This window comes from Hyla sarda, chromosome 3 (genome assembly GCF_029499605.1).
Source record: "Hyla sarda isolate aHylSar1 chromosome 3, aHylSar1.hap1, whole genome shotgun sequence".
In the NCBI taxonomy this organism is placed as follows: domain Eukaryota; kingdom Metazoa; phylum Chordata; class Amphibia; order Anura; family Hylidae; genus Hyla; species Hyla sarda.
In genome coordinates this window covers 75,614,855-75,632,029 of record NC_079191.1, presented here as the reverse complement: position 1 = coordinate 75,632,029, position 17,175 = coordinate 75,614,855, and the positions used below count along the sequence as shown (strand labels likewise).

Genomic DNA, 17,175 nt, shown 5'->3' with positions numbered 1-17,175 from the left:
GACTCCACCTGAACCACTAAACAATATCTTCAAAATGAATTAGTTTACTATTTTGCTATATATTTTGTAACAAATTTCTGAAATAAAATACAAATGATATAAAGTATATAAAGTATAAATGATTTTGGTAGGCCCGCTGAGATATCAGTAAGGAACAGAAATATTACTCGACACAGAAAGTTGTATTCCTGGTCTACAATAAATGCAGTAAATATTATAATTCAAGATGATGATATTAATGTATAATGCAATAATAATAATATCTTGCTAGACTGGAAATGACAAATAACCTAATGAAAGGTTCACATTGACTTAACGCAGTGGTCTTCAAACTGTGGCCCTCCAGATGTGGCAAAACTACAATTCCCAGCATGCCCGGACAGCCGTTGGCTGTCCGGGCATGCTGGGATTTGTAGTTTTGCCACATCTGGAGGGCCACAGTTTGAAGACCGCTAACTTAATGTATCTGTCATAAATACCAGATATGTTACCCGGTCCCTAGGAAACATACTGTTAGATGTAAGTCATTTAATGTGGCTATGGCTGCTGTCAAGGAAATTTAAATAATATCAAATTCTTAATTTGAGATTTCATCCAGTGATTTCAGGCCACGCTTAAGTTGTTGAGATGTCTCCATACAGTAAATTATCCGCTAAAAAAAAAATGCACTCAACCCCCACTCCTGTACTGAGTGGAGCAGTTCAGGCCAATATAAGGCTAGGTTCACGTGTAGTATTTTGGTTAGTATTTTTAGCCAAACTAGGAGTGGAACTGACACCAAGTAAAACATAATGGAGAGAGTCATGTCTTTTTCTGTGTTTAGAAGCTACTTCTGGTTTTGAATATTTGAATATAAATACTGACCAAAATTCTTCGTGTGAACCCATCTTAAAAGAGTACAGTGGTCCCTCAACATTCCAAATGAACCATCGTTTGTTGAAACCATCGTATGTTGAGGGATCCGTGCAATGTAAAGTATAGGACAGTGGTCTACAACCTGCGGACCTCCAGATGTTGCAAAACTACAACACCCAGCATGCCCGGACAGCCAACGGCTGTCCGGGCATGCTGGGAGTTGTAGTTTTGCCACATCTGGAGGTCCCCAGGTTGAAGAACACTGGTATCGGAAGTTGTACTCACCTGTCCCGGCCGCTCTGGACCATCACCGCTCGTCACCGCTGCCCGGGAGGTCGCCTTCCATCGCTGTCGCCGCATCCCCGGGTGTGACGCTCCGGCAGGGCCACTGCTTCCCCGGCATCCTCGCTCTCCGTCGCCGGCATCACGTCGCTACGCACGCCGCTCCTATTGGATGACGGGACGCCGTGCGCAGCGACGTGATGACGACGATGGAGAGCGCCAACGATGCAGGGGATCCCGAAGAGGACGCGCCGGAGCCCCGAGGACAGGTGAGTGATCGTCAGCGGACCACACGGGGCACCGTAAACAGCTATCCGGTGGCAGCTGAAGCAGTCTGCGCTGCCGGATAGCCGTTCATGCGATGGCCCCGACATACAAAAGCATCGTATGTTGATGCTGCCTTTTCAACTCCTTTAAGAGGGTTGAAAAGGCTGATGGCTTCTTGTTCCACCATAGTATTTAACTATATCTGTGTCCTTAGGACATTGATGAAGTTGAAATAAGCACAAGGGGGCTGTTTTTACAGTGCAACACCTAGTGGGTCCCACCATGTATGTGGGCCTAGGGACACCACCCAGTTGTACCCCTTCTAGCTACACCTTTCATGCACTGTCACATCTCCAGTGATAATAAATCCAAGGGGACTATGAATACACCCTGGGGCACTGGTTTGCTTTTTCAAGGGCAGTCTATTGAATGGCGTTGTGCACATAATTTTTTTACCTCAAGAAGTAAAAACCATTAAAAAAGTGTCCACCACAGACAGATGGTACTAGCAGTACGAAATCCACTTGTTCTAAGAATCATTGGGTATCCAGTTACTATGTAAATATGCATTACAGACTGTCTAGTGCAGTATTTCCGAACCAGGGTACCGCCAGCTGTTGCAAAACCACAAATCTCAGCATTCCTGGACAGCCAAAGGCTGTTTGGGCATGCTGAGAATTGTAGTTTTGTAACAGTTGGAGGCACCCTGGTTGGGAAACAGTGGTCTATTGAATTGAAAGGGAGGCTTTAAAAAGTGATCATCTATGACTTTTTTGCCGCAGATAGAGATTTAGCTGAAATGACCATCACAATTGTAAATCTCCGCTGTATCCATTCTGTTCCCCTAATAATATCAGTTGTATACATCTTTGCACATCTTAAGCAACATTTCAGCTTTATTAGCAACTGTCAGCAGGAATCGGCTCTTTATTCCTGCTACTATTATTAGGATTTCATTTTTATATAAGGAATTAATGCAATTTCATTCTGCTTTAGAAGTCAGAGCTTTCATATATTATTAGTACTATCTAAACTAGATGTACATGTCAGATCTGCGTCCATGTACTCTGTATGGCAGCACTTGGGGCCCATAGCTTATACTACCACATGTATCTGTATAACATCATATTACAGAGGGATTTTGTTCCTACAAGCAATACTTCAACGTGAGAATATATATGGGTACATTAAAGGCAAACTATCTTGCAGGAACACTTATCCCCTATCCAAAGGATAGAGAATAAGTCTCTGATCGCGTGGGGTCCGAGTGCTGGAGTTCTTTATGTGTCACCATGTACTTTTTTTTTAATGTAATGCTATTTTATAACAGGAAAATTATATTATTATTACTTTATGGGCTATAAGACATTATATATATATATATATATATATATATATATATATATATATATATAGTATATGCCATATACACTATGATTAGAGGGAATCGATGATTAATGGGAATCTGGGTGTCAGCTCTATTTCATGTTTAGAGCCGCCGATATATGCAGATAGATGATAAAATAAATGATACCTGTCTCTGTTTGCAAAGTTATAAAATCATGTTTTCCTTCCAAGCTCAAGTGTTATGCAGGCTGTGCTGAGCTGAAGCATACATGCCTCCTCTCTTCCCTGCCCTGCATGATTGATGTTCAAGGCTACGTGCAGTCATGCAGGGCTGGGAGGGCTGGAGGAGGGAGAAAGCGTGCATGCTGCAGCTTAGATCAGCCTTTCTGATTTTTGAGTTTAGAAGGAAAGCATGATTTCATAACTTTGCATACAGCCATCAACTAAGAGACAGGTATCATTTCCCTCAGCTATCTGCCCATGTCTGCAGCACTGAAAATGAAAGAGGGCTGAAACCCAGACTCATTTTAATGTGCCCCATGGCATAGAAATGCCTATTAGAGTACGATTTTCTATACAGTAAAACCCAGAGTACACCAAAAGATCACTCTTGGAATACATTGGGTGAATGAGGGCCTATAGACATATGTAGTGTGTTACAGGTGTACTCTGCCCCTAGCCATCTTATCCCCTATCCAAAGGATAGGGGATAAGATGTCTGATCGTGGGGGTCCCGCTAATAGGGACCCCCGAGATCTCCCTGCTGCATCTGGCATTCGTTTAGAGCATTGGGTGCAGCGCCAGAGGCTCGTGACACCATGGCCATTCCATCTCAATGCAACTCTATGGGAGGGGGCGTGACAGCCATAAAGCCCCCTCCCATAGACGTAATTGAGGGGGCATGGTCGTGACATCACGAGTCGGGTGTGACCGTGATCTCACGAGCCTCTGCCCCGCATCGCCAATCTTCCGGCACGGAGTGGACTTCACACCAGATGTCTGGGGTGCAGCAGCCGAGATCATGGGGGTCCCCAGTAGCGGGACCCCCGCAATCAGACATCTTATTCCCTATCCTTTTGATAGGGAATAACATGTCTAGGGGTGGAGTAACCCTTTAACTGGGAGATTTCTGGGTGCATGCGAAAAACGTGTGCAATAAAATGAGAGATGATCCTAGCCTTAAACTAATATACCAAAGGGTTAATATAGACACAAAAATACATGTAAATGCATGACAAGCTTTATACAGTTATTTTTTTTAATACTTAATAATTTATTTTATAGTATTGCAATCTATGTTTGTAATATTTGTAATACACTATTCTTTTCTATTCTTTACAGAGTATTATTAAGACATGGATAAGTCACCATCAAAACCTTACTCAACCAAGAAGAGAGTAAAAATACATCCCAACACTGTGACAGTGAAATACACATCCCATTATCCACAACCTGGAGATGAAGGCTATGAGGACACCAGTGAGGACAATGGAGGCTTTGTAGAGGAGAATCCGAAGAAAAGATTGCTAGGGGATGCCAAAAAGAAGGGAAAAACCTTTTTTGGGACTATGGACGCCCGACCAAAGCAGACGGAAGATCCTGATAATGATCTTGCTCAGCAGTTACAAAGTTTTGCAGACAGTTCTATCTTTCAGTCCAGGAAAATGTGGGCTGTTCTATTTGGGTCAGCGTTGGCCCATGGCTGTGTAGCACTCATCACAAGATTGGTTTCTGATCGCTCCAAAGTGCCCTCACTGGAGTTAATATTCGTCCGTTCTGTTATGCAAGTATTATCTGTGATCATGGTTTGTTATTATAAGGAGGCTCCATTTGGGCCTCCAGGTTATAGACTACGATTATTCTTCTATGGAGTTTGCAATGTTATTTCCATTACCTGTGCCTACACATCCTTCTCTATTGTTCCACCAAGCAATGGAACCATCATGTGGAGGGCAACCACGACAGTCTTCAGTGCTATACTGGCCTTCCTCTTACTAGACGAACATATGGCAAATGTTGACTTGATCACTGTTGTTAGCAGTGTGTTTGGTGCGTGTTTGGTTATGATTCCAAATATAGTTAATGAAGAAAACTCCTTTCTTGGTGTCTGGAAGGAAGCCTTTGGATACACCATGACAGTCATGGCTGGCCTTACCACGGCACTCTCAATGATAGTCTATAGGTCTATCAAAGAGAAGGTCAGCATGTGGACTGCTCTTTTTACCTTTGGATGGACTGGAAGTGTTTGGGGAGCCTGCACTATGTTTATTCTTCAAGAACCCATAATACCCCTGGATGGAGAGACATGGGGCTACCTCCTTGCAATTTGCTTGTGTTCTACTGTAGCATTCCTTGGTGTCTATTATGCATTGTATAAATTCCACCCAGCTCTGGTCAGCACGGTGCAGCACTTGGAGATTGTAGTGGCCATGATCCTGCAACTTCTTGTGCTGCATATGTTCCCCAGTGTCTATGATCTAGTAGGTGCAGCAGTCATCATGGTCAGTGTCTTTGCTTTAGCTGGCTACAAACTCTATCTAGGAAGATTGGGGAGACAAGACTACCAAGAAATTCTGGACTCCCCTATCAAATGAGGCCTGTTGTTTTATTCTACTTGACTGAAAATTGTCTGTACAGTGTTCATATTACACATTCCACTGTTGAGGTGACCAAACCTGAGATTTACTCCAAAGCCCGGAGACAAACCATGGATATATATATAGATTAAGAACATATTTTAATATATTGTATTATTTTATTTTTACTTGCCGTGTAATAGTATCATGACTCTCATTATGACTACTTCTTGTGGGTGGCTACATTAAGGCATATGTGGCTACAGTAATGGGCAGACCTGGTTACTTGAATTATGATAACATGTAGGTCTATATCCTGTGTCGGCTAAAGGGTCAGGGTTATTGTAAGATCGCTCCTTTATTTAAACAAACCAATTCTTCTGATATTATGAGATAGAATTATCCTTTAAGTGACTTAAGTGAGTAAAGTGAGAAAACTGCCCATGAGGAACCCCCAGTCCATATCCCCTATTAGGATAGATGGACATTATAATCTTTCTCTAGTGGACTACTGGTGTCCATGTATTATACACCTAAAGGTTCTTCATGTAATACTAACTTTCTCCTGCAGAGGCCTCGGCAGGGAAAACATTGGCTGGCTATGGCTATGTTCACATGGCAGAATACCCACAATTACCCACAAATTCTGTTTAGCAAAGCATGGAAAGACAAGTCTTCAAATTTTGTGTAATGCGGGATTGCCACCTGGGAATTTCTGCTGTGTGAATGAGAGCAAAATCCCAAGAATCCCAAGTCTATGGGCAGTAAATTTCAGCAGAATTTCCAGGAGAAGTCTCCAGCATGAAAATTCCACCGTGTGAACATAGCCTATGGCTTCCTGCCAGAAAACCAGCTGATTGCTGGGGAACACCCATCCAATAAAGGTACTGGGAGCTGAGCTGCAGTAACCCATCATATACAGCTGATTGGCGAGTGTGCCAGGTGTCGAACCATTTATATTTTGATGGCTTTTCCTGAAGATAAGTCAGAAATGAAAATTTTCTTTAAAACCTCCTTAAAACATTTCAAAGGCCCTTATGCATATATGGAGGTAGAAAGCTTTCAGTCCTCTAAACAAAATCTGTACCAAGTTCCTGACCTCTACATGCCAGAGGTAGTAATGTTGCCTTCTTACATGGCATAGAGGTGTTTGGTCCCCCTCAGGCAACCTCATCCCGCCCTATGACTTGACTACACATTCATACAACACCAGTGTCAGGACAACTTGTTTTGATGCATATACGGCAAGGATTTGTGGCATTTTAAAAAACAAGAAATTTATTTTACATAACTGATACTTTTTATTATTGAGCCCCCAATGACTTTTCTATGAATTCTTGCTAGAAAGGCTGTGTATAGTCCGACATAGACTGGAACATTGGCAGAGTGCATTCACCCTGGGGCCATAGTCCATAGCAGCAGTAGAATGAGCTTATTTGTGCCAAACTACATTGCTCCTGAAAGAGTTTTTAAAGTCCCTCAGTTTTGGGGACATACTGCATAGACAGCATGCCTTGTCACTTGCAACCAGTGTAGAATACATGATGCGGCATCCAAAGGAACATGGTACTATAATAAGAATGGTATTATAATAAGAACCGCTCTGAACTGGTACAGAGACCCATGACACGCCATGTATGACCTACCTGCACATTATACCCCTTACCAGGAAAAGTCACATTAAATCAATACACTTCCTTGTATCTGTGAGCAGATTTTACTGTTGTTTTTTCCTGTTATGCTTCCTGCTTGTTCATCCTCAGTTTTTCAGTTCGGTCCTAGCCCATGCGGAAATTACCTTTGTGATACTATTTGCAAAAATATGATATTTTTCGGTTAACGTTTTGGTTTAGATTTTTCTAAGATTGGTTTAAAGTATAGCGCATTTTACGTTTTAAATTGCTGAAATTATTAGATAGCTGATAGGTCAAGGAGACACTTTTATATATCTGTCTGTGCTTCTATAACATAAAGAATGCTTTATTCTCTGGTGCCAAGAGTCAAAGAGTCATCCTCAAGTCCATGAAGTGCTGAGGGCAGAAATGCCTCATCGCTCCCCCTTCTATCTCTGTTTCGGTTTGATTGACAATCAGGTGGAAGCTGAGCCTTGTTTCTAGCTTTTGTACTCACGTACAATTTGTATACACAGAGAAAAATTTGATTTGGAAACAGGGCTTGGCTTTCAGCTGATTGTCAATCAAGCAGGGACAGGGATGGGGGGGGGGGCATGGAGGTGCCTCAGCCCTCATGACATCAGGGGCTTTGGGACACTTCTTTGACACTATACACAAAAGAATAAAAGCCTTTTTCTAACTTATGGAAGAACAGACAGATATATGAAAGCCACCATGTGACTCCATATCCTAATAGCTATTTGGCAGTGTCAGCAGTCTGGAACGTGAATTGCAGAACTAGTGACCACAAGCTGCATATTTTGTGTTCCTGAATCTTTCTGAAACAGAAAGAATAAGGAAAGTGGGGAGGTCAGGCTGAGGGTCTGCCGGATGTGAACCACAAATGTTTATTGTTAGTCGATTGTTAGAAGTTTATTGGGAACAGTTGGCAGTATTTCTACACTTAGGGTCTATTCACACGTACAGTATTCTACGCAGATTTGATGCGCAGGATTTTAAGCTGTGTTCAGTCATTCTGTTTACATTGAAATCTGCAGCAGAAAATCCTGCGCATCAAATCTGCGAAAAATACTGTACATGTGAATAGACCATTATAAAATAATTACCGCTAGGTTATAAGCACATGTCCTACTGTCAGGTTCTCTACAAGGAGAACAGAGAATATAAATTCAGATCATAGCTAAGTTTGTGAATTAATATTTTATTCATATTAAGCCATTGACTATTTCTTTCAAATCGATTGGTAATGTAAATGATTCAGGTTGTGTGTGGTATTGCAGTGTTGTTCAATTGAATTGAATGGAGCTAAGTTGTAATATGACACAAAACCTGAGGAAAGGTGTGGTGCTGTTTTTTTAAAAAAGCAGCTATGTTTTTCTAATTCTGGATAACGTGTAGAGGTAGAATAAAGAAGGCCGGAGGACGACGCCTCGTGCGGTACCCCAGACAAATCCTAGATAACTAGATATTTTTCCTTTATTTCTACTCAGCTCTAATCCTGGATAAGCCCTTTACCAGAAGGGAGAGGTCTCTTTTGCCTGGTGAGGTGGCTGCTGGTTTTGGTGCCTCGTTTGTTTCCCCTATATAGAGGGCACCCACTCAGGGGTTGTATACATGCAGGCTCTATAAATTAGTCACTCAACTTAAAGGGGTACTCCACTTTGGAACAGTTTGTTCCAAACGCTGAGCAGCGGAGTACCTCTTTAAGATAGTATTTTTGAAAGCCGAGGTACGTGCTCTCAAATCACCCGAGTGCAAGTAAAAAGTGCAAGTGTTCACATAAAAAAACGTGTACGAGGATGCGGTCTATTGCAAGCACTTCTCCGAAAGGAGAGAGGCCCCCCAACAAACCAAACCCTTCACCTCCGGGCCAAAAAGGCACCTGCAGGGTTCCAGGTACAATGTCCCCTTTCGCTGAAGCTACTCAGGGACCGAAAGTGTTCCTGGCGGACAACTAGGTGTTAACCAGGTTGTCACCAAGGAACCAGTAAAACCGGTTTGGCATCCTGCCGAAACAGGGTTGCCATGGGGTAGGGAGGTGAGGAACCTCATGGCCACACACACCTCCCCTAGACCGGCAGGAGGGACACACCCAGAAGGACTACCGCACCCTACCAAATCCTTGTGGACAAACAGAACACAAAAAGTGGACACAGTGACAAAAAGAATAAATAAATAAATTAGTGGATGTGCGCAGTGTGTAATACTGGCCAGACATCCGACCGGATCTATAAAAAATTCCCCGATCCTAGCCGTAAGGATACTAAGGGTGAGTGCCCAGAAGAGTGAGAGAAAAAGTGCGTGCTACGTGCTTTCCTTCAAGTGGGGTTGCGAATCCCAAGTGAATTCTGGCACCCTGGGGTCACCACTCCCAGGGCACTTGTGCACCTCGGCCTTCACTCTACCCGGACATTAAGGCCAGATCCAGCAGGAACAGGTCTCATCAGAGATGACTGCTGTCCTCCACAGCCATCCCTGGTACACCTGTCCTACTGTGTGGTTCCCCATCCTGCCTTGGTGGTCTTCCACACCGCCAACTAACAGGAAAGGTATTACACTTGATCTTAGCCAAAAGGCCGAGAACCTCTTTAAGATAGTAGGTATATCAATCATTCCTTAAGGGTATAGCACTGGGGAGTAATCTGCTCAAACCAGAAGGTCCCAGGAACAGCTGCTGGTTGTCTTGTAGTGAGGGTAGCTAATGGTTGCTAAAATGACCCTTAACATAAGGCGCTTGGAATCCCCAAAGGAATTGGCAGGAAGCGTAGAGGTATTGTATATGAACAATATGATGCATTTCGGGCTATAACCCTTTCCTCAGATTGGCTTTGAAACATGTCATTGGTCATGTGAAATAAAGCCTATTCATCTCCACCTATACATTTCCTGACAGTTTCATTGGTGCTAAATTGTAATTGGTAGCAATGAGGGATTAAAACTGTTTTTGATAAATCTGGGCCAATATCCAGTTAACAAAAATAGATTTTAAAAACCTGTTTAATATTTATCTATGAAAATAGGAAGCAATTTCTATGACTTTTCACCAGAGAAAACAAAGATAATGCAATAATGTAAATCATCATGTTTGTTAGGATTTGGTAAATGATCTCTTCAATATACCAGAGATTTATTGGAAAAAGTAGATCACACTTGGCAGTGCACCTTATAGTTTACCAGCATGTTTATTGTGGCACAGAACATTCAGCTGTGATCTTATCAGGACATTGTCTGCCCATTACTGGACCCATATGGTTTGTAAGTGCATCCATGGTTTCCTTGCACTGAAGATTTACACTATTCTGTATTTGTAATGCTTAACACAATAGTGCAAATAACCTGTCGCTGGTCTTTAATTTCCCAGCAGCAGTATGGGGCAGATACATGGTATGACATCACATGCCTCTGCCCACTTGTACCATTTAATAGACTCTGCACCAGCAGGGTCTGGGTGGTCTCTGTCATTGGACAATGCTTAAGGACTAGATTGTGAATAAGGGTCTAGTTATTGTAGCACTATGGCTTCCCACCATATCTTAGCCATGACAACTTTGACAGGTCCAGTTTTAAAGAATCCCAGTGGTCCCACTCAGGGCAAACATCAGGGCTGTACTAGTAGTACTACTGTCAGGGCTTGAGGCCAAATAAAACATAAAAAGGGGCCACTTGCTGCTGGCCCTGGTCCCTCTAACAATGGCATTCGTCATACTTCCAAGTGGGTTCGAATAGAAAGTAAAAAAATAGAAAGTAAAAAATGTAAACACAGCCTAATGTGAAAGAATATTAAATAATGAAAAAATATGTGCCAAAATGTGGACTTTGCTTCAATGAACTTTTCTCATGTACTAGTTGTCAACTGTGGAAAAAGTCACAAGATATAGCATATGCAAGATATGGTTAAAACATTTCATCAAGAACTTGACTTTGGTAGCCATGTTTATGCTTAAAGGAAACCTTCCACATTAAAAATACAGTCCAGTCTGCAGGCATCATGTTATAGAGCAGGAGGAGCTGAGCAGATCAATATATAGTGTTGTGAGATAACTTTTCACATATTCATATAACTCACTGATGAGTCAAGTGGCGGTGCTAATCAGTGACTGACAACTCTCTCTACATGCAAAATTGTCAATCACTGAGAAGTACCGCCCACTTATCCACTTAGCTTAGAATAAATAGAGATTTAGATGTATAAATGACAAGTTATCCTGGAACTTCTTCCACAAGACTATACATCAATCTGCTCAGCTACTCCTGCTCTATAACATGACGTCTGTAGACTGGTATATTCCCATTAAGTGGGGTACACCAAGACTGAAATTTGTGGTAAACTTGGGGTCGGGTTGTAACTTGAATTATTTCCTGTTGTAGGAAATCATTATGATATGTAACTTACAATTTGGTCACCACAGGGCATAATAGAAATTGTTTGATAATTGTAAATATACCTCAACTTTCAATTGCCATGTAGGCTAAATCTTAAAGAGTACCTCTCATTAACTTGATGCATTTTATAATCCTCCCAGTTCACTGCGTCATCAAGGATAGGGAATAAGACGTCTGATGGAGGGGGTCCCACCGCTGGGGCAATCTCTCATGCAGACACCCACCTGGGGACAGGGAGTGACGTCACAAGGGGGTGGAGTTATGATGTCACGAAAGTTGTGACCCTTCAGACACGGAGCAAACATCCCTCTGTGCAGCTACCACAGAGCGGTGTCTGCATGAGAGATTGCGGGGGTCCTCAGCAGCGGGACCCCCGTAATCAGACATCTTATCCCCTATCCTTTGGATAGGGGATAAGATGTCTTAGGGTCGGAGTACCCCTTTAAGTGTAAGTGAAGCTATGATTGGACAAGGCTGCACCCCCCACCCCCCCCCTCAGCACTCCAGACTGCATTTCCTGTGTTTGGACTTCTGCCAGGCCAGCAGGAGTTCAAAGTCTGTGCAAAAGATGGGGGGAAATGTGCTCTGGACAAGTAGGGAGACACCTAGTGGCAGCTTTTTTAAACACAAATAAAACATTTCATTTTTTTTAAACAAAGTATATTAGAAAGATTTTGTATTTACCATAAGGAGTGCAATAGCGAAAAATAGTTTTAATGAGAGTGCCCATTTAAAGAGGTATTTCCATCTGAGACATTTATGGCATACTCGTAGGATATGGGATCTGCATCTCAAGTTCGCCTCTGGCCTGGTTTAGGTGGCTAGTGGGTGGGAAACAAAAAAAATATATAACTAAACCAACTGTTTTACATAGTTTGAGTAAACTATATAAAGGATATTGCTAACTAATGCTATGGACATGCTCTGAATGTCCTAGATGGGAATAACCTGTAATGGCCCAGTCACCTGACTAGATGGTCATACTAGCCTACCATTAATGGGGTTGTCCGAGAGCAGAAAAAGTCTTACCTGTTCTGATCTCTGTCGCTCTCCATTGCAGTCATGGATGTATACTGTTTTGAGATGGAAGAGGGCAGATTCTTGTCCTGATCATCTCACGTAGGTGAAGTGTATGATGCCGCCACAGTTTTCCCCTCACCCGGTGATCGGGGCAAGCACTCGTCCCCTCCCATCTCGGAACAGTATACTTTTGAGAAAACCAAGGAGTGAAAGTTTATTGCTGGGAGCAGAGCAGGAAGAAGCCTATTCTGTGCCCCAGACAATACCTTTGGGGTAAAATGGAAAGAAAAAACTCATAATGAACACATTTATAGTCTTTGTGACTCCTCCTTTGGCAATGTCATATCAGTGTAAATCAAAAAATACTGTAATGACAAAACAAGGTAACACATTCCATGTACTAAAAATCATAGCAAAAAAATATTAGGGGGAGAGCACACCTATAAAAAATGTAATACTCCGGAATTACCACTGGGAGATACCCGGTTGTCACAATCTGGGATCCAGCAGAACTGCAGCTGACACCTGTGGGTTGCACACAATCTAGATATAAGATCAACAAGTACAATAACAAAAGAACGATAGCACGCACTCACCACTGGAAATGTGTCTAAAGGTCCAAAGGTCCGGGGTCATGGAACCACATACCGGGATGTGCCGAAGCGCTCAGAGCTTCGTACATTCCATATACTCCTATCTTAGAGACACTTAGGTGTTCTTTATAAGCAAGGCTCTAATAATACTTCTCCAGTAATAACACATTTCCTATTAGAGTTGAGCGACATGTAGGAAAAAAAAAAAAAAAAAATACTCATAATAACTTAGGGATGAGTCAAAAGCCCGGAAGTGTCCAAATGCCTGTGGACTGATCTCACGATTACCATTACTTGTAAATATGGCTTATGTCATCTCTGGTTTGTCTCATGAAGGCAATTACCATCTATTTCCCACATAAGGCATGTGAACTTCACAGGACTTAGGACTCCACTCTATGAGCAAGAACGGCAACCTATTCTGTAAAAGTGGCTCCCAATCAAGCTGACTTGGTTTGTCCATGCATTTACATTTATAGCCATTGCTAGGAAATCCCCTTTAAAGAATACCTGCCATCAAACCATATTTTCTAAAGTATTATATTTACTAACTACTCTTAACACCCCCCCCCCCCCAAAAAAAATGTACGTGCTTAATAAAAAGCTCTGTATCATACCTTTCCCCTTGGTCACATTGTGTGAGCTCCCAGCAGGAGAAAGTGGATGTTCCCCAGCAGGGGCGACATCACTGAAGCCTGCAAGAGTTGAGACTCGCCAAGCCCGGCACACACTGCCTGAGTGTGGACTTCTGCAAGTCCGGGTGGAGAACAAATTAACTGTTTGGGAACAGAACGGAGCCACCTAGTGGCTGTTTTTTTCAATCACATTAAAAACATATAAAGGTTGAGAATTTTAACAGCAAGTAAATAGCAAAGTGTCTTATAATTACATAAGGAACAATATACTTTAGTTTGGTGACAGGTACTCTTTAACAGCCACCAGCCTACATATATATCTTCACTATCTGAAATATTGATTAGGGTTCCCAACATGAATCACCCTGTATGTTTAAAAACAGGTTTTAAAGGGGTACTCCATTGGCCAGCGTTCGGAAGTAAATGTTCGGAATGCTGTTTTCGCGATGTGGGGGTTGGCCACGCTCCTCATGGTGTCATGGTCACGCCCCCCTCAATGCAAGTCAATGGGAAGGCGTGTGATGGCTTTCCCATTCCAGCGAGAAAGCAGCGTTCGGAACATTTACTTCCGAATGCTTACCAGTGAAGTACCCCTTTAAACAAAACCCAAATCTAAAAAGACTACTTTAGTGGTGCAATATTCACACAGTCTGTAAAGCTCTGACTTACTGCACTGGTTGTGATGGCCTACTTCCATGATCACATATATAAACTAGATTGCAGAGGTGAGTCGACTATAATGGTCTCACATTGCCGCAGAGTTTTATGAAGCTTTTTGTTTTGTCTTTTTGTTCTACGTTTGTTGCATAAATTTTTGCTAATGTTTTTGCGCAAATCTTTTTACTAAAATGACTTTAGTACACACTTTTGGTTTTTTCACTGATTTATGAAGGGCAAAAAAAAAAAAAAAAATAGTTGCAAGTTTGTCGCAAAGCCCACAGATACACCACAAGCATACACCAGCTCCAGAGTAGGAGAGGTTTACTATGGGTATTTGCTCCTACTCTGGACAGTTCCTGAAACAGAAAGAGGTGGCAGCAGAGAGCACTGTGGTCAGACTGGAAAGAACTCTGAAGCATACAGCAGCTGATAAGTACTGGAAGGATTAAGATTTTTAAATAGAAGTAATTTACAAATATGTATAACTTTATGGCAACAGTTGATTGGAAATCATTTGTTTTCCACCGAGTACCCCTTTACGGAGAACCTGTCATCACTTTCAAGTTGCCCGAATCACTCCTCGCCTCACCTGTCTTGATTGATAGATGTCTCCTTGTTTAGGTATAAGGAGAGACCTATCAATTAAAGCTAATAGGGCGAGGAGAAATCACTGTAAACCACATGTATGACTTGTGGTTAGTTATCTTCTCCAACATGTACTGAAGGATTCTGCCAAAACAAGACTGACGGTTATCAGGTAATAATTTATCTAAATAAGTACAATGTGAGTCCATTATAGTTGACTCATCTCTGACTGTAATAAACCAAGGTGCGTTTTATGTTTTCTTCTATTTTGTTTTAGACTTTGGGATCTCTGTGTTTTTCCCTGTGCTCCCTCCAAGCAAATTGCGCTCTTGAAATGGAAGAGTTAATAATTAACGTCCATGGAAAATCCATGCGAGTAGCGTGCTTCTGGGAATGGCTCCAGCTCAGAGCACAGTTTTGCATTTTTCATGGACGGTCTTGCTTTGAACATTTTCCATGTGAGCGCACAGCTCTGAGGAAGCTTTTCTCATGTACCCCTGCCATGTAGTATTGTTAGCGGGATAACAAAACCTCGCTCAGTGAAGATGCCCAGATCACTGCCATCCTACAGGAGATCCATTCTGCCAATGTATTTTTGTATTGTACCGGTGAATGAGTGCCATGTTTTTGTCTATGAGTGTCAACTGCACAATAAAATCTCAACAACATGCTGTGTACTTTGCTGATGTCATTGTGGAACTTCATTCACAGCTCTGGCTGGATTCTCTATACCGCTGTGTCGTTGACAGAGAAATCTATGTCGGCTATTTCCCGCTCCTCCATCAGCGTGCATGTTTATTTCAGGAGCTTACCTCCCGCTGGAACAAAATAATCCGGGATAGTAAAATCCATTGCGAGCAGTCGGGAGGCCATAATATAGCTTTGATGATCAAAAATTATGGCAATTGTGCTCTATCTGTGTGGGTTTGTCTGAGAGCTGTAGTACGGTGTAGACCCCAATTTCTAACACCAAGGATTTGCAAATGCAAACAAAAATATGACTAGAAAAGTGCACTATGCTCTCAAGGATCTGGTGTATGTGTTAGTATGGAGTAGTATGTGCAATGGGAAATGGGATGGATGGTAAAATAAAAATTTTGTGATAGTTAATGTAAATAAATGAGGCAATGAGAAGTGGGAGAGAGATTGAGAGAAAAACAGGAGGAAAAAAAAGAAGAAGGAGAGGAAAATAAGCCTGAGGTCCTAACCAGAAGTGTGAATATAACAGATAATGCCAGTGTTAAACATACAGTTTATTAAACAATAAAAATTACAAATACATTGATATTGTAATATAAAACAAGAACCACTGGGCCCTTAGTGGTTAGTACAATAAAATAGTGAGGAGATACAATCAAATTCTGTCCTCTATATATTAAAGGGGTACTCCGGCGCTTAGACATCTTATCCCCTATCCAAAGGATAGGGGATAAGATGCCTGATCGCGGGGGTCCCGCCGCTGGGACACCCGCGATCTCTGGGCAGCACCCGGCGTTCGTTTAGATCACTGGATGTGGGCAGCGAGAGTTGCCCCCTCAATGCAAGTCTATGGGGGGGGGGGGGGGTGGTTCCCACACTGGGGCAGCGGAGTACCCCTTTAAGACAACTTTTAACTATTGTGTGTGGTCAGCTTTAGGCTGATATGTTGGGGGGGGGGTATTTGCAGGTATTTAATTATATCTTTTCATGTGACAACACTGAAGGAATGTTGTGTCCCCTCACAATATAACTCAACCCACAGTCATAAATGTCTAAACCCTGGCAGCAAAAGTGAGTACACCCCTAAGTGGAAATCTCCAAATTTGGCCACTTAGCCATTTTCCTTTCTGGGTGTCATGTGACTCGTTAGTGCTACAAGGTCTCAGGTGTGAATGGGGAGCAGGTGTCTTACATTTGGTGTTAACACTCACACTGTCTAATACTAGTCGCATGAAGTTTATCATGGCACCTCATAAAGAACTCTCTGAAGATCTTAAAACAAAGAATTGTTACTCTACATAAAGATGGCATAGGCTACAAGAATACTATCTAATACTGAGTTGCAGCACGGTGGGCAAGACCATATAGCAGTTTCACAGGACAGGTTCCACTCAGAAGAGGCTTTGCCATGGTCAACCAAAGAAGTAGAGTGCATGTGCTCAGCATCATTTCCAGAGGTTGTCTTTCCTGCCGGCGTTGCTGTAGAGGTTAAAGGGGTGGGGGGTCCGTGTGTCAGTGCTCAGACCATATGCTGCACACTGCATTAAATTAGTCTGCAAGACTGTTGTACCAGAAGGAAGCCTGTAAAAATGATGCACAAGGAAGCCTGCAGTTTGCTCAAGACAAGCAGAGTAAGGGC

At 42.4% G+C, this 17,175-nt stretch overlaps 1 protein-coding gene across 3 annotated transcripts in view; it reads left to right on the top strand.

The window, feature by feature from the left end:
* Positions 1-15,505, top strand: part of SLC35G2 (solute carrier family 35 member G2) — a 48,758-nt gene extending 33,253 nt beyond the window's left edge. For all 3 annotated transcript variants that reach the window (XM_056564369.1, XM_056564371.1, XM_056564370.1), the window contains exon 2: positions 4,093-15,505. In XM_056564369.1, the coding sequence (XP_056420344.1) occupies positions 4,107-5,345 (1,239 nt within the window). In that variant the 5' untranslated portion in view covers positions 4,093-4,106 and the 3' untranslated portion in view covers positions 5,346-15,505. The remainder of the gene's footprint in view (positions 1-4,092) is intronic.
* The last annotated feature ends 1,670 nt before the right edge of the window (positions 15,506-17,175 follow it).